This window comes from Metarhizium robertsii (genome assembly GCF_000187425.2).
Source record: "Metarhizium robertsii ARSEF 23 chromosome Unknown MAA_Scf_11, whole genome shotgun sequence".
NCBI classification, from domain to species: Eukaryota; Fungi; Ascomycota; class Sordariomycetes; order Hypocreales; family Clavicipitaceae; genus Metarhizium; species Metarhizium robertsii.
Window position 1 is genome coordinate 591,248 of NW_011942151.1, and position 20,149 is coordinate 611,396.

Sequence of the window (20,149 nt, forward strand, 5' to 3'; positions counted from 1 at the left end):
AGTAAGCCCGCCGAGCAATTTATATGAAAATCTGCATCCTCACCTTCAGCAACAGTGTCTGACGGCTCAACCGGGTTAGCAGGTGCATCAGAGACTGGCGAGAGGGTCATGGCGGATGGCGTCTGACTTGTTTTAACACCTGACTGGTGCTTTGTGACAAAGTGTTGCTGTTGGGTGGGCTTTCCGACACCTGCGAACGCATCAATTTGCCCAACTACGATGGAGATTTATGTTCTCAGGACATTCGGACACTGAGATTCGGGGCACCTGGAGACTCATATACCCGCCCAAAACATGTGCTTAAGGACGCTTCCTATCTAAGAGAAAACACAAGTGAGAGCCAGGGATAAAATCGCGTTCATTGTCAAAGACAGGCCTACCCGACATGTACGCTACTCACTGCCACAAGCATAACTTTCCACTCCCATTGCCCCCAGCAACCCAGTCCAGAGTCGGATGAAAATGCGCCACCGCTGGCACGGCCGTGATCCCCTCGCCATCAAGCTGCGCCAACTGGCTTCCATCCGAGGCGAACACATCCACGAAGCGGTTCATATTCGCCATGACCAACTTTTGTATGCCGTCGTGCGGGCGTCGCTGCCACTGCGGCTTGAGTATCGTAACCCACCGGCCCGTCTGGTTGTTATGGCGAATCTTGTGTTTCGGCTCCATTGCTTTGGCGGATATGTCGTGTCCTGCCTTCCAGCTGCTTGCTTCGGTAAAGTCATAAATCTTGATGGTGTCATCGTAGGAAGAAGTGGCAATGTGGCCTGCCGCGCTCCACGACGCATGCGACACGGAAAGCCGCGACTCGTGTTCCCCTAGCAAAACAGGGTGGCGGAGGTCTCCCTTGCCAGAGATTTTTCTGGTATCCCATATCTTCAAGGTTCTATCGAGCGACGCGGTCGCGATGAGATGCGGTTGGAGAGGGTGTAATGAAAAGCCACCGATTTTTTGTTCCGATAGAGTCCAGATCTCTTCGCTTCCTGGGGCGCGAATGTCGTAGCGTCCCACACCACCGTCTAATGTTGAAAAGTAGAGTATGTTTGGCTCCGAGTGCGCCATGTCCAGTGCCGAGATGGGCATGTCGGTATCGATGTCTGAGGGGGCGAAGACCTGGATAGATGTGCCCTTTTCGAGGTCCATTTTGCGGATGGACGAGTCGTAAGAGGACGAGTATACGGTGTTGCCGTCTGTGGGTGGAAATACAAACGATGTGATTGTTCGGGAGTGTGTTTTGAAGGCTGATATTTCCGGATCGGAGGTGGGATTTTCGTCATCGTCAACTTCGGGGGGTGTTTGTGAGCCGTCAAACACGCCCATGTTGCCTTCTTTGTCGCCTGCAAAGACTATGGGCTTGTCCTCGGTCGGGTGGAATCCGAGTGCGTATACACGTTGAGGGGTTATTTTGATGTCTGCGTCGTTAGGTGAGATGTGCGATGGGTTAGAAGTGGTGATGATAACGCACCATTAGGAAGCCAATGTTCATATAGTTTAAGACCTCCCATTCGTTGTCGCAGGTCCTTTAGACTCCTGTCCGTCGTTTCTTGGATATCGTCCTCGGTAAATGTCCTCACGCCAGGTTGCGCGCCGCGCACAATGCCCTTCAGGCTGTCCAGTCCCGCGCTCCATTTCTTGCCCTCGACCGCAATGTCGCCCAAGTTCAAGTCGCCAACAACACGCAGCTTCTTGGCTTTGGCGACCTCGGCCTGATTCTCGGCCTCGACTTCTAGCTTGCGCTTCAGCGTCTCATTGTCTGCCTCGAGACCGGCCAAGCGTGAACTCATGCGCGTGGGACGGCTTGGCTCGCGTTTTATTTGGTCGCCGCGGCTCTTGCGCTTTGGGGGTGCAGACTTGGCGGGTTTCGGTTTATCCGGAATAATCTTCTTCGCCGTGACGGAAATGTCGGTCAAGATGGCGCGGTTGGCGGCGATATTTTCTAGTCGCTTGCGCTCAAAGGCGCTCATTTCGCCCGGTTCCTTCTTGACGGGCATTTTGGCGGAGTGGAAGAGTCTGGTTGAAGCAATGAGCAATCGCGTATTCGTTTCCTTGACGCGAAATTCGACTGGGCCAGCGATAAGTTGTAATTCAGCAATTTCTCAGCTTGGCATCTTGCATTTGTCTCTGCCGAGGCGCCCTTGATTCAGTCGCCAATTAACGCGCCTCGCCGTCGCGTCGGCTTTAATGGGCGGCGCGAAGTCACGCGCTGACTCGACGCCCGCATATCCGAGAATTAACCGCCCATCCGTTTTGTCATCCTTTTCTGGATCCATGACAACTTTCATCATGAGCTTGCCATTCGATATGAGATGAGTTCAGCTTGATGGCACCTACCAAACATGTCATCGACACTTTTGCCATTCTTGTACCAAACAAGGACTCTGCAGAGAGCCATTTGCGTACAACCCGTGACGCAGTTCATCCGCCTTGCTCACGCACCTGCAAGGCCCAAGTCCCGGAGACGAGACAACTTTATCCCTTTCGAGTGGGACCATGACACACCCTATGAAGAAATAGCGAATGTGCCTGGCCAGCAATCGACGATAACGCCGTCGGAAGCGGAGATTTTCAAGGGCATATTTGATGAAATTGCCCAGGGGAAAATGCCCGTGGTCAAGAACCGGCCCACTCCATCGGAAGGCATGCAGATCCAAAACGAAAATTCTCAAGAGTCAAAACCCGGCATGGCACGATCCATAGTTGAGCAAGCGCGTGTGATGGAGTTTCGGGAGAAATTTCTTGGACGATATCCGCAGTCATTGAGAAACGCTGCCCAAGTTGCACTAGGATTGTATGAGTTGGAGCCAAGTGCTTCTTCAGCCAGTGAGATGGTGGAGTTGGAAGAGGCAGATCAGGCGAAGTGGGAAGAGCGTGCAAGATACGAACGCGCGCGAGTCGAGGAGCGCGAGAGGGTTGATGGCTTGATGAAGGCTTGCACGACGGACGGTGAGCTGTGGGCCGTCATGGAGAAGGAAGTTTTCTCACTGCCAGCGAAGCTGGGCATTGTGCAGCGCAAAGCAGTGAGGGCCAAAAACAAAAAAGTCAAGGATACAAAGAAATCAGATACAAACACAGACGGGGAGGAGACAATGGAATCAACAAGAACCGCAGACAGCAAGGAGACAGCAGAAGCAGCCAAGAAAACAAAGCGCAAGGCTAAAGGGGAAACAGCCGGAAACGCAGAGCCCAAGGCTAGAGAAGAATCGGCCAGGAACACAAAGGCCAAGGGCCCCGAGAAATCTGCAGCTGCTGGAAAGCCTGCAACGCAGGCCACTGCCGACGAAGAAAAGCGTGTAATGGACGTCCACGGCCCTCTATACCCGTACTTTATCAACACAGCCATGGGCCTCTTCGACAGTGCATTCGCTCGACCATCCGACTACGCGTTCCAGATCCTGCCTCGTGTCAAAGAACTCGGTCTACCATCTTATGTGCTGGGCGTGTCTACACCATTCTACACGCGACTCGCCCGCATGCACTGGAATCGATTTGGCGATGCCAACTCTGCGCTAGACGTACTCCAGGAGATGAATTCCGCAGGACTATACGCGGACAAGGATGTTCACGACCTCTTAATTACCATTCGTGACCACTTGCATGGATGTACATGGGGTGCGCAAGGGCCGTTTGTCATGGGCATGATGGAGGCGCCACCGTATGATGGCATGTTGACACAGCGATTAGAGGAAATGGAGAGGTACGCGGTGCAGTCGATGAGTCCATCGGGTGAGCAGGCCGAGTTTGCAGCCTAGAGACGGGGTTTGTACGATGGTGCACTGTGGTGTATAATAGTGTATTATAGATTCTACTCCAAATAGACTAATATTGAGAAATATCTTGGGAATTGCTTCTCTATTCGGTTATGAGATTCTTTTTGTACAGAGTTCCGCCCGTTGGCTGCTACAAATCCGCACAGGTACGGTCTTGCTCTCATGTAGTGCACTCAAACTTTTGCAAGCAGGTATGTTGTATTGGCCTGGATGCCAATATACACTATGTAACTTCCTCATGTAATAGTAATTATATTCTTAGTTGTTAATATCTCGAAGTCAATTGACGTACTGCCGGCAAGCTTGTTAAAAAGGTTCCAATTTACGCATCTATGGCTTGGAGCAAAATAAGAGGGCATCTGGTGAGCGTATTCATGTTTGTCGGTGGGCAAACGGAAAGCCTTGAGGCCACGCAGACGACGTACCCAGGGTCCCCCCAGCATTGTGCAACAATGTACAGGGATAAATCTAGAATCTATCTGCTTGCTTCACCTCATTCACCTAGCTGTGGCGTGTTACATTTGTCGTAACCTCTGAAGCCTTGTTCAAGTGACGGTGCACTCGCAGAAACCTTTCCGTACAAGTTGGTTGCTCGCTCGGAAAAATAAGTCAAGCATTTCGTGCTGCCAGCTTAGAAGCTCCCTGACCTATAGATACAGCCACCAGGCGCAAGACACAATCCGTTTGAAGCTTCTGCCTTCTGACTTGGCATGCATGTCTTTCTTGCGTGTAACACTAATAGACGCCCGATATTAAAGCACAGCCGACTTGGCCCCTCAATAACCATATCTCCAACGATGCAGATGCTGTGCAGAACATGAGAATTCATAAGCCACTACCACAACGCCTGTAGGTATCTAACCCGAGTGTAGTCTGCTGGCTATCTAAATCCTTGTTAAACAACCGTCGCAGATCTTGGAACATTCCATGGGCGCGAGTGGACTGGGGGGGGGGGTCTCTCTAACGTGAGCTCAGAGCAGGAAAACCAACCAGGCTGTTTGTACCGATTAAACGTAACCCGGTTCCGACCCACGTTACCACTGGTCTAATGAGCCAAGAACACTACCCCGTAGCCAAACCAGGGACTGAGCTCGGGAGTCATCCATACCGGGGATTGAGGCTTTAAACCTCGCCGATCGATTATCATTGGTTTATACGACACCGGAGAAAAGGGTTTGAGATCGGCCACCGATACTTGCCAGCGAAGTTGATCCAGACTAGCTACCTTCGTCTTCGCCGGTCTCACTCTAAGGCGAAGATAAGGAAGAAGACCCTGAGGTGCCTGCTATTCGGGCATTTGGACCAGACTTACAGCCTGCAACACCGACCTTAAGCCGGAACATAAGTGACGTCAATGTTTTCGCCCTTTAAACCGATCGCTTCTCACATGTTATTATTGAGCTCTCTAGTCAGGTGTTACACATCGCGTCGGCCGCCGTCAGATGGCACCAGCACCCTAACCGCTAATGAACCACAACCAAGGGACACGTCTACGATTTCTCGATCGCTATGTCCACGCTATATTCGACCAAGAAACCCGGGGTGGTGCCGATTTTCTTGCCAGGCAGGGCAAGGTGTATCGAAAATAACTCCAAGCGTAGTTTGGGATAGAGCTTGGCACGCATATAAGGCTAACCCCTTGAAGAGGTTCTTTTGATCTCTGGGCGTATTAATAGTGAATTTGCCTAGATGCACCCCGTACTATTAGTGAATTTTTCGCCTTGTTCGGGTGCAGGTATCACGGTCTAAGAGCACGAACAAGGTCTAGTGCGGCTTGGATAAAGCGATTGTTCACAAGAAAAGTAAAAGCTTCCGAAGAAGGTCTGACTCGAGCTATCTAAGTCTTAAAGTGGAGCCGTTCTCTAACAGCATCGTACGATTCCGGCTGTCGGGACTACCGAAGAATGCTTTTCTGGATTCACCAGACACTGCCACCATATGCCACACGCAGATTTGCGTTCGCCATTTATTTTCAAAGTACGCATGTCGTAAAGTGCACACCGCCGAGTTTATACGTTTCCATTTCTCCTCATGTACATGTAATCTGGCCTAGATGCTGCATCTACGGCTCTGACCGCTCCTTGGTGCAGTACTGCATCATAATGTGTCCTTGTGCATAAGCCCGCTCTTTGATAAAGGGGTCACTGCCATGTAGCAACAGGACAGGTGGCACGGGGCATCGCCCTGCGCAAAGCAAGTCGCGTAGAGCAAATCCGTCACCAGCAATACAACTGGCCCATACGACATGCAATTCCAACATACAACGCCAAGGGGGATCGGCCAAAACTCGACGCCAATGAGCGAGCGGCAATCAAAGTCTTCATGTAGATGACACAATCCCACAAGTCCCATCACAACGGTCTTTTCTTGTACGGACGCCTTATTTTTCTTTACTTTATGCACAATAAGCACAAGGCTGAGACTCAATGGGAAACACAGTCAAGTCTGCCTTGTGTATGGAGCAGTCAAGGACCTTACGAATGCTGCTAAAAGGGACCAGGCTGTGCCGTACGGGGCACAAAAATAAAAATAAAACAAAGCCAACTCCACGCCAATGGATACTTGGGCGCCGGGCAAATCCCACGACCCTAGTAAGGAATAATATCAATATAGCCGGGCAACCAACTATTCAGGCAACTGCCAGTTACTAACGCTACAATATCGTGCGACAATGGTAATATTGCAGCTCGTATTTGCCGAGTCATGGATTCGGACTCCGATCCTATCAGCTCGCTACTGCCGTTGTTGTGGTTTCTCCAAAATTCTAGATATAATAGGGCAGCTCGGCGCCTATTTGGTTTGCAAGTTTGTTGATACGCTCTCTACTACACTCGCTCCAGTCAGCTATTACAGCCTCGTTAGTTCTACAAGAGCGCCGTTGAATTTATCCCATCTTGCCATTCGCTACATTGTTTTATTACCTTGTATCTCTTTTTTTCAAAATGAAGGTCTCTCCTATTCTCGCTACTGGAGCGCTCGTCGTCTCCGCCATTGCCCAGGGCGGCAGCCACGTCTCTGGCCGTACCCCTTCTATTGCGAGCAAGTAACTCTTGATCAACGGATTTTAATCATGTCAAGTTGTTAATATCTTACAGACTACGTCGAAGCACCTCGCTGCAACGGCCCTGACTGTGACGCCGCCATGGCCAAGAGAGCCGACGGCCAGCCGGGAGCCCCCGGCAGCGCTGGAGGCGATGGCACTCCTGGAGCTCCCGGCAGCGCTGGAGGCAGTGGCACTCCTGGAGCTCCCGGAGCCAGCGGCGGTCAAGGCGGTGCTGCCAACACAGGCACGGCCACCTCTGCTGCCACCAGCACTTCCGTCACCCCCAAGGCCGGAGCCAACGGCGCTAACGGCAGCCCGGGAAACACCGGAGGCGCGGGGGCCGCCGCCACCAAGGCAAGCACTGCTGCCTCGACGACCAGCGCTTCCGCCACCGCCAAGCCCGGAGCCAACGGAGCCAACGGAGCCAACGGATCCAGCGGCAGTAAAGGAGCCAACGGGGGTGCAGGAAGTGCTACCAAGTCAGGAACCAGTGCCTCGGCTCGCAGTACTTCCCAGACGTCTGGTGCTGATATCAAGACCATCAGCGTTGCTGCTATAGCTCTTGCTGGATTCGCCGCTCTCATGGCGTAAGAAATACTACTACGATCACCAATGTAGTGGAGGGTCGCGGCATAATAATAGTCAAGTGTAATTAGTTTCGCTTTAGGTGCCGCATGTTGGGCTGTCGTTTTCCGTTAGTGAGTAGATTTGACTAGATAGAGAATTTAATACCTGTATATCAAGTACATTTGCTAGTAGTTGCGTTGGAAATATAAACAAGGAGATAGGTGTAGTAATACTACCACTCAGCTCTGCTGTCTACAGTTCCATGTTTCAGTCACGCTGACTGCTCATGTGGTGAGCAACCAGCGATACCGCCGATTTGCGTGCAGTATAGTTAGCGGATTAAGAGGTGGAATCAGTTGAACCCACTTGGCGCAAGGCAATTTCGCGGCGAAACGGCAAAAATCGGCGCTGCTCTAGGGTAGCCCATGTCACTAACACATCAATTACAGTTGGAACTTGCTCTGGCCTCTGACGAGATTGTCGATGTACTGCATGTGTGCTATACAAAGTGGCAAATTTACGAGAGAGGGAGCGGTTGCAAAAAAGGTGAGCTGTTGTCTGATCCAGGGACTTGGTGTTGACAAAAAAGCTGCATGGTATCACTGAGTAGATAGTTTTCTTCTTGGAGGACCTCATCTCACCCTGTCAAAAGTTGCTTTGGAGTGTTTGACCGAGAGATTTTTAACCAATGCCATTTCCGACATTGTCTAGGACACAGCCCTGCGAGGCGGACTTATTTCTGATGGCTCATCCCGCCGTGACGTCTCAGAGCGGGTGTCTGGGTGAAGCATCGCATGTTGGGAAGGACGACTTTGGCGCAATCTGCAATGCTACATCTACAGTGGTGAAACTTGAAATGCGGCCGTCAGTCAGAGCAGATGACAGAATGAATGCACAACATATAAGACATGGACAAATAGAATTAGAATAGCTGCAAAAATGACAGAGGTATCAACTGCACGACTACTGTGCATAATAAACCAACCACCAACCTATTATCCCTGGAACCGCGTCCCATTAGCCCGTCCACTCCAGGTATCAATTCGAATGTTGTTCATTGTTCACACCAAAGGCCCATGAACCCCCTTCGTAAATGAGCGTCCTTAACCAGTCTTGGGGGGATACTGCATCTCGTTGTTGGGCTGGTACTGCTGCTGTACACCGGCGCTCAGGAGCTGCTGCTCGCGGTGCTCGGCCTCCTTGTCCTGCTGGATCAAGCTGCAGCAGTGGCAGCAGCACGAGGTGAGGATGTCCTCGAGGCACGAGCCCTTCAAGTTGTACTTGTCGCGGATGTTCATGCGCTGCATGGCCATGGGGATCCAGTGAAGACCAAAGCAGCCAGCGCCGCAGAAGAGGAGGCACTGTTTGCCAGACTGTTAGTCGTGTATCGACACATGTTTTCTCACCTTTTTTGTTGTTCAACGACGTACAGAGGTGTTGATGGGCTCGTATCCATCCAGGTTACCATTCTTGCGGACGCGGTGGTGAGTCTTGCCAAAGGTGACGCATGGCAGGCAGTAGGTGATTAAGCAAGTGTCAATGGGGTTGAAGCAGTCGAAGAAGCCGGCGGCCCAGGACTGCGCGCTCTCCGGGGACTTGGAGTTGACGACTTCTCCAGAGCGGGAGAGGACATGGTTGAAGCGGTTCTTCCAGTCGTCGAGGTCGGCTTGGTCAACAGGTCCGTTGTTGGCAGGTTGGGCGGCAGCCGGGGCTGGAGTAGGCGCCGGCTGCGTTGTGACGGGGACGTGTTCTTGAGGAGCGGCCATTGTGTAGGAGCGGTATGGGGGTATCGCAAAGAGAAAATGAAGGAAGGTCAAGAAGGAAAAAAAGAGGGTGAAAGAATACTGAGTGGCGTGACCGGCCTTGCGACAACAGGAAACACGCTTTATATAACTACGGGAGCGGACAACCGTTCAAGGGGGGCCCAAACCCATATCCACAAAGAAAGAGATGACAAAAAGGAAAAAAAAGACCACAACCTGAGCTCACAACAGAGCCGGCTTGATGCAGTCACAGTCACTGTCTGTGAGCCTAATGACAACGCCAGATTCAGCCTCAGCCCAGTCACCAAGGCATGCAGCCCGCCGCCATCACAAGCATGGGCTGAGCAAACGCCAAACGCCTCTCCACAAGTGCCGGCGTGCTCTTTGACCGTTTCAACCCTGCCGTTAGCAATGCCATGTTCTTGTTGAACATGGGCAAAGCCTCCGCTGGCTGTTGCTGATCCAGGCACCATCGTGGGCGAGGAAACGTGGAACAAGGATTTGATGCCAGTCAGCTCCATCCAAGGCATTCTGGCATCAATAATCATTGACCATTGTCCTCTAGCAACCAGGTACCTGCTCAGGTGGGTGGAGTCGCTAATATAACCTCAAGCTTCTTCGCTTTTGTGCAAACTTGGCGTGGCTGGCCAATAACTCGGCATGCGGTGTCTGAGCTGAAGAGGGTCAAAGCCAGCCTGGCGCTTTGCTGGCTAGTCCTTCGAGTTATCTGATACCATGGCTATGCTGGCAAGGTCCTTTCCCAAACAGAAACACCCGAGACAATGCGGGAAGCCCCAGGTATCGCGGCCGCGTGGAACTGGGCACAATGCGCGCGGAGCAAGTCCATGGCAGGCAAGCGAATGATGAGCACTATCAACTCCCGACATCCCAAGCCAGTTGTCAACACGACCGTGTGAGCCAATACAATGCCGTTGGCGCCCTTCGCCTCGGGGACCCAAGCTCATCCCCTCCGCAGGACCTATCAGGTGAGAGTATCAACGCCTCCAACGCCTCAAAACAGCCTCGAGCAAGCCCAGGAGCAACGCTATTGCGAACTCGGGGTTGACATCTGGACATTTTTGGCATATTTTCAAACCCCAGCTCCACATGGTGAAATTTGGTCCCTTCAGCCCTGCGGCGCAAGGCAAACTCAGTGAGTTATGCTCGCAGACACAACAAAGACGCGAGCCGCAGAATCCGCACATTGGCAAGGGACAAGCACCCACGGCAACTCGAGGGATCTGGCAAGCGGCGCGCAACTTTGATTGACTCCAGCGCCTTTCCTCCCTCACAGAACCACCAAGGGCGTATCCGGGGGCCGTTCCAATGTCTCATCCGCCTCGTAAGCCACCCTCTTGTACTTGGCGGGCATCTGCCCCAACGTTGCCGTGGTATTCGCAAGCGCAAACACCAGCGGCGGCGTCCCGTTGACGAGCGTCATGAGGCTCGACAGAACCAAGGCGTCAAACGCCCTCATCGGCCGCGACAAGTGCGCCGGCGCCGTGACGTCGTCGGCCGGCGGTCCCACGTCGACAAAGTACCACATCCGGCCCGAGGCGTAGTACAAGTTGGCGGGGGACAAGGCGTGCGACATGACGGGCTTGCCATTCTGCGGCGGCGGCACGCGAGCCTTGTCGGCGTCGACGGGCACGGCGGGAGGCGAGGCGAGGCCCTGGGACCGGGCGAGTGCTTCTCGGTAGGCGTTGAATGCGCGGGCGGCGTGGGCGTCTCCCACCGAGGGCGTGGCCCGTCCGACTTCCCAGAGCGTCGTCTCTTGTTTGCCGTCTGCGGATTGGAGAATGGCCCATGTGTGCCCGACTGGCTCTCCCGAGGGCAGCGTGTCGTGGCCCAGGGACGGGTCGGCATCGCGGAGGCCGAACCAGACGTCTACCTGGTCGCCCTCGCTCATACACGCCAGCATGGCCTGGTACGTGATGCCCGCCGTGGGCTGCGGCGCCCTGAGGAGGAATTCGTCGGCGTAGGCTATTGCGGTTGGGCGCTGGAAGGAGATGTGGCCTGCTGCCTTGAACAGCTCGTCTTTGGCTTCGGCGCCGGGTGTCGAGGCCATGCGATCCATGATGGGCGGGTATTGTCGTGTACGGAAGCAGCGGTATCGACGATGTTGGGGTCAAGATTGAGACATTGACGTGACATGTGTAGGGCGTATTGTAGTTGCACACCATCGAGCCGACTGCTGCCGTCTAACTAGTAATAAGGAGGCTTTGCGGCGTTCCGCAGCGCCGGACCCAGTATCGTCCCGATCGCAATCTGCTTGTCATTTTCCGAGATTGTCATGTCGAATGCTGTCGCCATGAGCAAGACGACTTGAACTGTCGCTTGTCCTCGTATGAAGAAGCCGCTGACCGTCGGACGAGCTTGAACTCTGGATGCAGCCTCCATACAACGACCGAAAGTTCCCTCCTACGACCGGCAATCAAAAGACATGTCTTTGTACATCTACGTGAGATGACTATTGGTCGTCTGATTGGGCGCCATCTCGACAACCACGGACATTGGAATAAGTTACGGTCGGGGCGGTATGAACCCCCAACAGAATGTCCGTAATAGGTATTCTAGGACCATGGCTGTTTATAAGCAATAGAGAGTACTTTAAATCTTTAGCCGGAAAAGTATTTGTTTAGTCCTTTGAATCTATTTGAGTTGCGTTTGTGCCAACTCAAAGACGTCAACGAGTCGCACGGATGCCAGGATTGGATACTTACTGATGGCGGCTAGAGAACCGGATGTCTCTGCATTCACCAGCAACTAGCCAGACATGAGCGCCACGAGTTACATACATTGACCTGAGATTGAGCTGCCCGTGGGACTGTTTCGTCGACTTCTTCTGTGTCAGAATACCACGCCCGCGCATCCCAAAGGCCCCGAGCACGGCCGAGATTCCACGGGGAGTGTGTTCGCGAAGCAGAATTATAATTCACAGGCTTGATGTCACGGTGCAAAATTTTAGGGTTTTGCCCATGCAGCTATGGCAAGACGGAGAGAATTTGGCGCAGGACAGACACGCTCTGACCGACAGTCATGTTGTCTAGTTTATCGAGAGAGCCTCCCGCGATAGATTCGAGACAGATTTGGTCACGACGTGGATCAACCAAGAGAAGTTTGGCAATTTGCTTCTATGATGAGTTAGTGTCTGATACCGAAAAGGAAACAGGAAGGGCAGTACAGACGTGTGCTAATTTACCAAGATGCCCTTTCCGTCAACCATCGAGAGTTATTGAGTCTTGCCTTACCGTGAGCCTGCTTAAGGACATGCTCCTTTACTGTGCTAACATTCCAATAATGAATCAGGATACCCTCACCCCCGCTTCTGAGCACTCGTACCAGGTAGATTGGCTGGGTAGTTGGCGTATGTGCTCCAGTCTGCCGTCTTGTGTCCGCTTGAGATGGGACACTCAGGCTACTAAGGAGTGCATCCGTGATGGCATTGCCGGCACTGCCGAGGCAGTATTTTTTGACATTTTCCTCGTATGATTGTGGATTAAAACCATGGTCCATAACAATAATTTTGAACCGAATTTGATCGTGTATCTGGACAACAATGCGGCCCTTTTCATCTGCGTTTCGGTCCCCGCCGATGATTCACTGAAATCTTCCTCGATGCTCAGCCCCAGCATCATTATAAGTGACCTGAGCTCCGTAAGGAGAGTCCAAGTCTTTCACGATGAGCTGCTGTTGATTGCCGAATGTTATGCTGAAGTGTTTCTTGCTGAGACCACCTATATCAGGCGGTCATCACGGCCATACTGAAGTGTTTGAGCTTCCTGATGCAGCGGTAGAGCTAGAGACAAGGGGTTCCAGATGGTCTTTGTAGCATAAAATGGAATCCCTTCGGTGGAATAAGGGTATATTTGAGCAATAAGATCCGCATCATCCGTCTTGTCCTTGGTGAAGAATGAATAGTGCCGACGTGGAATGAGGGAAGAGGCTTATGCTATTGCTGAAGGGGCCTGAAAGTGCCTGCCAGTCGACTTTATGTTTCATCTTCAGGCGGGAAGACAACTTGTCCTACACCAGATATTTGCCAGACATCGATTGATGTTTGTCAGCTCTCGCCCAGTCGTGTCCGCGAGGCTGCAGCCTCTTAGCCGGGCGGGAGCTGAGGTGGTAACCATTCAATATCCGCCACGAGTTGCAGTCGAGGTTCCGGACACGCCTCAAAAAGCAAATAAAATAATTATTGGACAATGCCTGTTGATGCGACCACATAAGCAAGCCATCAGTCAAGGCGCGCAATCACAGAACCACAACAAGGCGTCAAGTAGTCGCTCAACGCCGCCAGCCTGCCCTCCGATGTTTGCTTCCCCCTGTTTTCCAGTTTCCCCGTTCCCTTGGCTCCCAGTTTTCTTTGGTTCTAAGTTTGCCTGGTTTGCGATTCCCTTGGTTCTCGTTCTCTTTGTTTCGTTAGTCTTCCGCTTCTTATCTCCTTTCATATCCCCCTACTCCTTGGTCCTCCTCGAATGTCACTAGAACCAGGCGTCCCTGCCCCTGTAGTTGGTGACTATATACTTTGCGATTTATATTATTCCCTATCATAGATCAGGGTCCCATATGACACATAACTTCGCCGGCGCCCCCTCCAAGCATTTGTCTAACAAGCAATCAAATCATATTTCTTACTTGTACAACTACCTGGGTACGAGACGCTAGCCACGATTTTGCATTGCCGCCAACATGTCTGGTTCGCCTTCAAGACCGACTGCCGTCGACCTGTTAGCCTTAAATGACGCCCAGCTTCGTGAAATTATGGAGCAAAGCCGGCAACCTGATGGCTCATATGCGCTTCTGGTGGCTAATGACTTTGGTCCACGGTCACAAGAAGAGCGAGATGGCCTTGCCTAAAGACTCAAGTGTGTTGTTCTATTGCCATGCCATTCTTTTCATTTCCTCATTTCTTTTTAGGGCCATACAGGCAAACTCATGTCCGCTTAACGTCGACAAGCTAGACGCGCTCTTGCAGCAGGTCTCTAACAGAGACGATGATGATGATGCCTCATGCCCAAGCCGAAGGCGAAGAAGCGAATCAAGCGAATCAAGAGTAACCGGATCGATGCCAGATGTACGAGAGTCATATGCGTAATACGAGACGGAGGCTTGCGATAACCTTGTCAAGGATGTTGGTCGTCCACTCTATCTAATTGGCATGCTGGAATCCGTTTCCCACGACCCCGGAGCGCACCAGAAGATGCTGTGCCTAATTTGGAGAATACCCTATCCTGCGACCTGTCGGACCGTGAAGGTTACCTCTGACACGCGGTATTCTGAAGCTAATGGCTACGGTGGCGTAACTTTCGCGGGTGGCGAAAATAATCACGCTTAAGGACGACGAAACACTCGACTTTGTCCGCACTCGCGTGTTGTGTGTGAGGGCGTATCAGGAAGAGAGAAGCCTAACCCCCCTGGGGGGTTTGCTGCGGAAGCCGAGGAGAAGAAGCTTCTCGAGCGGGCGGCCTCGCCTGCAGACCAAGTTCAAAAGACGGTTGACATGGAGTCGCATCGGAGAGGCCAATACCGGCGGCGAAGCGTGCGGCTTGCGGCCTCGACTGCCGACATTGACAGTTTGGGAAGCGAATACGCAGCTGTAGAGAAGGTGTTGGGGAAACGAATCCGGAAGCGAGGGCGCGGTCGCACCACCAAGTACCTGGTCCAGTTTAAGGGCTACTCTGACAAGTTTACCATGTGGACGGCAGCGTAAAGCCTCCCCCAAGACGCCGTGGGCGAGTTGGAGCGAGTTGCTGCTACGTGACTGCTGCCTTGGGCGCCTCTTGGCATTCGTAACTAAATGAGCTTGCTGTACACATGCAGAAGGTTGTAGTTTTTGAACTCCTGTTTCTTGTCACGATGTGGACCACTCATTCTATGCAGGCTGGGTGTAAGCGTGGTCGCTTGAATAGCCCTCAACTCGTGGTTTCCCAGGTCGGCTGTGCAGTCTCGGGCTTGACAATACGCTTGGAGAGTGGAGGAATGACTGACGAGGATTCACGAGGTCAAGGCTCGAACCGATGGTCAAAGGTCCTTGGTTTCCTTGGCTTGTTTATACAAGGCAGCGGCGTCAATGTTACACAGATGTCACGTCACGGCACGGACCGACCCGTAAACCTGACAATCGACGGTTACACAACATTGAAGATGGGGCCTTTCTTCCAGGCCGAGAGGCTCACAGAAACAACCAACTACCACGGTTGAAGGCCTGTTGTCAGGTGTAGTCGTGAACCGAAAAGACGTGTGTTGTATGGGCAGTCGGTGCGTACCGGTCGTAACTAAGGACTCGAGTCTCGTGCGGATACATCCATGTCAATGACGTATGGACATCAATTGATGTTTTAGGTTTTGGATGGGCACTTTACGCACTTGTGCTTGCCTAGTTGAGTTTCCAACTACCCGTCGTCAACTAAGCAGCTACCCGCCTCGTTGCCGACGAGTCAAACCTGGTATTCATGCATGTGGTTTCTTTTTTTCTAACCGGCATTAAACCTACCGTCGACATGTACCCAGACTGTTGCTTTACGGGTACCCGCGGACACCAGACACGTCAATGCGTTTCACCGGGTATCCAATGAGTCCCCGTATTTACACTGGTGCCAAGCCCGAGTTGATTGACGTCAATTATTCAATGTCGTGCTGGTTCCAACTTCCCGGCAACTTGAACATGTGCAGGTTGGCATCGCCGCTTCCTGCGTCTCGTTGACATTTCCATCCTCTGCCTCCCACGACAGTCACCATGGCCATTCGCGAAGCAAAGTACAGCGACCTGCGGGAAATGGCCGAGGCCGCCGCCGCCGCCTTCAAGGACGAAGAGCTCTTTGGCGAGCTGATGCACCCTCGCCGAAAAGAGTACCCCCAAGACTTTGTCGCCTACTTCGAGAGGCGCTTTCTCCGCCACTGGAACGACCCCAACTGCCACCTCGTCGTGGGACTCGACAAGACGACCGGCAAGGTGGTTGGCTGCGCGCAATGGGAGAGGCAAGGCGTCCAGCCCGCGTCGTGGATAGGTGAGGACATGACATGACGCACCGACGTCTCGGATATCCCGCATGAGCGCCGTTCCGGTCGCCGATGCGTCGTCGGCAGTTTGCTTGGCCCATCTTTGCCTTGAACTAACCACCGTCTAACAGGCTCAATCATGCAAAGCACATCCAGGGCGTACCTCCAAAGCCTAGACTACCTGTGGCCGAATCGGGCGGCCGACCCCGACAAGATCAACATTCTCGACGAGACGTTCCCGCTGTTTGCCCATCACTGGACCGAGTCCCGACGGCAAAACTGGTACCTCGAGTTCCTGTGCACGCATCCCGGCTACCAGGGCCAGGGCCTGGGCAAGGAGCTCGTCCTGTGGGGGGTCAACAGGGCCAAGGAGGACAAGATTTGCGCGTCCGTCATCAGCGCCGCCGGCAAGGAGGCCTTTTACGGACGCTATGGCTTCGTGGAAGTCGGGAGGGCCAATGTCGGTCGCCTCGGCGCTTGTGGGATTCGAGGTGGTGCCATTCTGTTTTGCGAGGGACATTTGTCGACGTGAGACGTGACGTGGCCATGGACGGACAAGTGGGTATAACTACATGTACTTACCGTTGCTTCATCAAGAGGTTGCGTATTTGCTGTGCTTCCAAACTGTCGACCGAGTCTGCTTGGGCCAAACGTGCCGGCCGTCCAAGCCAGTTGTCCGGTGACCTTTGGTCCCTCATGACGCTCCATGACCTTCATGTCTGAAAGAAGAAAAAGTATCTGTATTCGTTTCTGCCGGGGTCCATGCCTGTGTTGCGCACTCGCAAAGTGGGTGCTCTGCGATCGAGACGGTTTTCCATTTCCTCCTCCCACACCGAGACTGAGTCTTGTCCGGAGACGAGAGTTGATACGCACCGGCAATGCCAGATTTTGCCTCCAATGCGAGCAAGCTGTCCGAGAGTCTGTCCATCATGCGCAAACTCCATCACTTGCTGCGTGTGCTGGGTTCTCGAGTCCACCTGTTGAGTCGGCTCCAAAGGTGAGCCAAAAGTGACGGCGAGTCAAAGGCAACGGCAAACGGGCATCGCAGACTCGAGTCTCCTGCGGACAGAGGACAATGTATTCACCATACCGGGACAATGCCTCCTCAATAGCTGCCTTTACAGACGGATAAGCGTTGACATGCAACATTCAATGGTCTCTCTGTTCGTGGCCTCCAACGATGCTCTCGTGACGAGCACTTGTCACCACCTTCTTCGCCGCTGGCCGTCACCTTCTCTGCACACACAGGCGCGCGCGCCCCTCGTCGATTTCGATTCGGTCAAGACGAGCCGGTTCCTTCCCATCCCTCGCTGGGCAAAGAGCTCCAAGGCGTCGATGCAGCTCTGCCGCTCGCATGCCATGCCCCCGAACACCGCCTCCAGAGCAGGCAGCTCGGCCAGGTCGACGCAACCCACGCAAGCGCGCGCCATCAAGCGCAACCGGGGATCCGAATCCCCCGTCTACCTCTCGTCCATTGCCGTCGTCACGCCCGAGGAGGCGAGGCAGGCCCGCGAGCGCTTCTTCGACGCCCTCGGCTGCGCCGACCCGCACCCCGGCATGCGAAGAGCCATCTCGAGCCCCGACCAGCTCACCGAAGTCCAGCTCGCCCGCCTCTTCGACATGCTCCACGCCTGCGGCGCCGCGACGGACGATCAGGCCACCCTATTGACGACGCGGGCGAGCGTCGACGGCTTCGTCGACGCCGTCTTCAACGACTGGCGGAGCGACAAGGAAGACGACTTAGTGAAGCCCGAGCTGGAGTTTCTGGTCGAGGCCGAGGTTGTCGCGGGGACGATATGCGGTGCGCTTTTTTCCGTCGATCCCTGACTTTTTGATTTCCGCTGTGCTGACACGGGCACATACATGTAGTCACTCCCGATTGTCATGGCAATGTGAGTAGCTGCCGAGCGTCCGACACGTGCAACGCCGTGGTTTCGGCCGTCGTGTCGTACAGCTGCAACCCTGCCATGCTCAAGATGGAATATACCGCCGTTGATCCGTTTTCCGGACAGCCCGAGGCCTTTTGCCCCCTGTGGAGGAAGGATATTCGCTGGGCGGAGGCGGGCTGGAAGGACGCCCTCCGCCAGACCATTGAGGGCAAGCTCGTGTCCAAGATTCATCGCTACAACAAGCATTTGGCCGTGTGGCATGCGCGCAGGTTGATCCAGGACTGGAGCAAGGGGAGTATTTCTCTGGGGCCACATACGAGTACATTGGGGTTTGTTGGAAGGGAGGCCGTGGCGTGGGTTGTCATGGGTGTGGGAGGGCAGTCGGTGCCGTCAGGGTCGGAGGCATGATTCCAAATAGCTCTACTATTCTCCTGGCTTGCTGTGGGGGCTGATTTGTTTGCAATTGATTTCGAGTTTAACCGCAGCCTGCAATGTCTACGGAATGGCTTTTCTCCACGGCGTCTTTCCTGCATGCCAAAAGCCGCGGTGACTGTGTCTTGGAGGCCCTGCATCGATGTTCTTATTCGCCGGCTTGATTGGCTCTGCCTGGAAACTAGCTCGCGTAGTATTGCTCATTGCTTCATTTTGTAACACCAATTGCCTTGCTTGTCATGGTAGGGCGCGTGTTATCATAAAGACAAGTCGGCGTCCTGGCCACGGCGCGCCCGGTTGTGTAAACGAGCCTGGAGGTGACTTGATAGGTAGGGCATAAACAGCCATCGCCTTTTTGGGTGTCCAAAGAGACATGGGTAGTTTGAGGCACTTATTTGGAATCTACAAGACAACTGGTTCCATCACCTGAATAGCCGTACAAATTGATTGATCGAATAGCCGGGAAATACTTCGGGCATTTCGGGAGTTTGTCGTCCAAGTTAAACCCGACCATGGGCCGGGCCGCCGGATGGGCTTACTCGATCCGTTCTTAAACCCAGTTTACATCCCTTTTAAGCAGCGCAAGTCTCACGCACATAGCCTTGCTACCGTATCTCAATTTGATTCACAAGCAGTGTCATCAATCCGCAATGTCTACCGGCCAGATCACTCTGCTCGACCTTCCCAGCAAGGAACCTTGCTCCTCTTGGTCCTTGAACCCGTGGAAGAGTATGTCAAGATCTCAGTCCCAGACAGAAAGCAGTAATTGACCATGTCCTTCAGCTCGGATGCTCCTGAACTTCAAGGGCCTCGATTACAAGACGGAATGGGTGTGTCCAACGTCCCGTGTGCTGTAGCATCAACACTAATGACAACAGACCGAATACGAGGATATCAAACCCAAGGTTCAACCGCAGTAAGCTCCCCAAGGCTGGTCTTTTTGTAAAGACGAGCTGTCAACTACAAAAACATACATCACTAACCCCGTAGTCTGCCTCCGAATGAGTCCGGAACCCCGTACACCATCCCGACCGTCATCCTGCCCGACAACATCTGGATCATGGACTCGCGCAAAATTGCGAACCACATGGAGGAATCCCACCCTCAGCCCAGTGTGCATCTCGACTCGCCCATCCTCCCCAAAGTGGAACAACTGACTTCCGACGTCTTCCACCACCTTCTTGCCGTCTACGTTGCCCGCATCCCCGTCAACCTGCTCACCAGCCACAGCGCCGACTACTGGTACACCACGCGCGGCGAGGCAGTCGGCATGCCAGTGGGGGAGTTTGAGAAAAAGTACGGCGGCGAGGTGGCTTATTCCAGAGCAGGGCCCTTCCTCCAGAAAATAACAGCCTTGCTACGCGACAACGACGCCGGGCCATTCTTCATGGGAGGCACCGTGTCGTATGCCGATTTCGTATGGGTGTCTGCTCTAGTTTTCTTCAAGAGGGTAGACGAGGACATTTACAGACAAGTTCTACAGAGGACAGGCGACCAAGGTGTCCATGTCAAGCTCGTGGAGGCCTGTGAGCCGTGGCTACAGAGGGACGATTACTAAATTGTCTCGATCTTTACATGGCGCCTTCATCACCAGAATAACAGCCGCTGTAATAGAAACTTGAGGTAGTCATTATTTCAATCTCAAACTAATCATTATTCCGTGCCGGCTCCGTCGTAAACGGC

The 20,149-nt window shown here is 53.3% G+C and overlaps 10 protein-coding genes across 10 annotated transcripts; 7 read left to right on the forward strand and 3 right to left on the reverse strand.

Annotated features, from left to right (window-relative positions):
* Positions 1 to 396: 396 nt before the first annotated feature.
* On the reverse strand, positions 397 to 1,994 carry MAA_06725 (WD repeat containing protein; the record flags this gene model as incomplete). Its single annotated transcript, XM_007824723.1, has 2 exons — positions 397 to 1,415; positions 1,469 to 1,994. The coding sequence occupies 2 exons, from the start codon at positions 1,992 to 1,994 to the stop codon at positions 397 to 399; spliced, it is 1,545 nt and encodes a 514-aa protein (XP_007822914.1).
* Positions 1,995 to 2,339: 345 nt separating this feature from the next.
* Positions 2,340 to 3,752, forward strand: MAA_06726 (uncharacterized protein; the record flags this gene model as incomplete). The annotated part of the gene is made up of 1 exon (XM_007824724.1): positions 2,340 to 3,752. One exon carries the CDS (start codon positions 2,340 to 2,342, stop codon positions 3,750 to 3,752), a length of 1,413 nt encoding a protein of 470 aa, XP_007822915.1.
* Positions 3,753 to 6,712: 2,960 nt separating this feature from the next.
* Positions 6,713 to 7,404, forward strand: MAA_11623 (uncharacterized protein; the record flags this gene model as incomplete). Its single annotated transcript, XM_011412538.1, has 2 exons — positions 6,713 to 6,791; positions 6,866 to 7,404. The coding sequence occupies 2 exons, from the start codon at positions 6,713 to 6,715 to the stop codon at positions 7,402 to 7,404; spliced, it is 618 nt and encodes a 205-aa protein (XP_011410840.1).
* Positions 7,405 to 8,483: 1,079 nt separating this feature from the next.
* Positions 8,484 to 9,146, reverse strand: MAA_06727 (duf614 domain containing protein; the record flags this gene model as incomplete). Its single annotated transcript, XM_007824725.1, has 2 exons — positions 8,484 to 8,753; positions 8,811 to 9,146. 2 exons carry the CDS (start codon positions 9,144 to 9,146, stop codon positions 8,484 to 8,486), a joined length of 606 nt encoding a protein of 201 aa, XP_007822916.1.
* A 1,285-nt stretch (positions 9,147 to 10,431) lies between these two features.
* Positions 10,432 to 11,220, reverse strand: MAA_06728 (uncharacterized protein; the record flags this gene model as incomplete). The annotated part of the gene is made up of 1 exon (XM_007824726.1): positions 10,432 to 11,220. The coding sequence occupies one exon, from the start codon at positions 11,218 to 11,220 to the stop codon at positions 10,432 to 10,434; it is 789 nt and encodes a 262-aa protein (XP_007822917.1).
* A 2,615-nt stretch (positions 11,221 to 13,835) lies between these two features.
* MAA_11624 (uncharacterized protein) lies at positions 13,836 to 14,003 on the forward strand (the record flags this gene model as incomplete). Its single annotated transcript, XM_011412539.1, has 1 exon — positions 13,836 to 14,003. The coding sequence occupies one exon, from the start codon at positions 13,836 to 13,838 to the stop codon at positions 14,001 to 14,003; it is 168 nt and encodes a 55-aa protein (XP_011410841.1).
* Positions 14,004 to 14,646: 643 nt separating this feature from the next.
* Positions 14,647 to 14,856, forward strand: MAA_11625 (uncharacterized protein; the record flags this gene model as incomplete). Its single annotated transcript, XM_011412540.1, has 1 exon — positions 14,647 to 14,856. One exon carries the CDS (start codon positions 14,647 to 14,649, stop codon positions 14,854 to 14,856), a length of 210 nt encoding a protein of 69 aa, XP_011410842.1.
* A 1,026-nt stretch (positions 14,857 to 15,882) lies between these two features.
* On the forward strand, positions 15,883 to 16,677 carry MAA_06729 (GCN5-related N-acetyltransferase (GNAT) domain protein; the record flags this gene model as incomplete). The annotated part of the gene is made up of 2 exons (XM_007824727.1): positions 15,883 to 16,153; positions 16,277 to 16,677. 2 exons carry the CDS (start codon positions 15,883 to 15,885, stop codon positions 16,675 to 16,677), a joined length of 672 nt encoding a protein of 223 aa, XP_007822918.1.
* Positions 16,678 to 17,285: 608 nt separating this feature from the next.
* MAA_06730 (uncharacterized protein) lies at positions 17,286 to 18,442 on the forward strand (the record flags this gene model as incomplete). The annotated part of the gene is made up of 2 exons (XM_007824728.2): positions 17,286 to 17,946; positions 18,015 to 18,442. The coding sequence occupies 2 exons, from the start codon at positions 17,286 to 17,288 to the stop codon at positions 18,440 to 18,442; spliced, it is 1,089 nt and encodes a 362-aa protein (XP_007822919.2).
* A 674-nt stretch (positions 18,443 to 19,116) lies between these two features.
* MAA_06731 (Thioredoxin-like protein) lies at positions 19,117 to 20,024 on the forward strand (the record flags this gene model as incomplete). The annotated part of the gene is made up of 4 exons (XM_007824729.1): positions 19,117 to 19,195; positions 19,250 to 19,296; positions 19,345 to 19,382; positions 19,457 to 20,024. 4 exons carry the CDS (start codon positions 19,117 to 19,119, stop codon positions 20,022 to 20,024), a joined length of 732 nt encoding a protein of 243 aa, XP_007822920.1.
* Between the last annotated feature and the right edge of the window lie 125 nt (positions 20,025 to 20,149).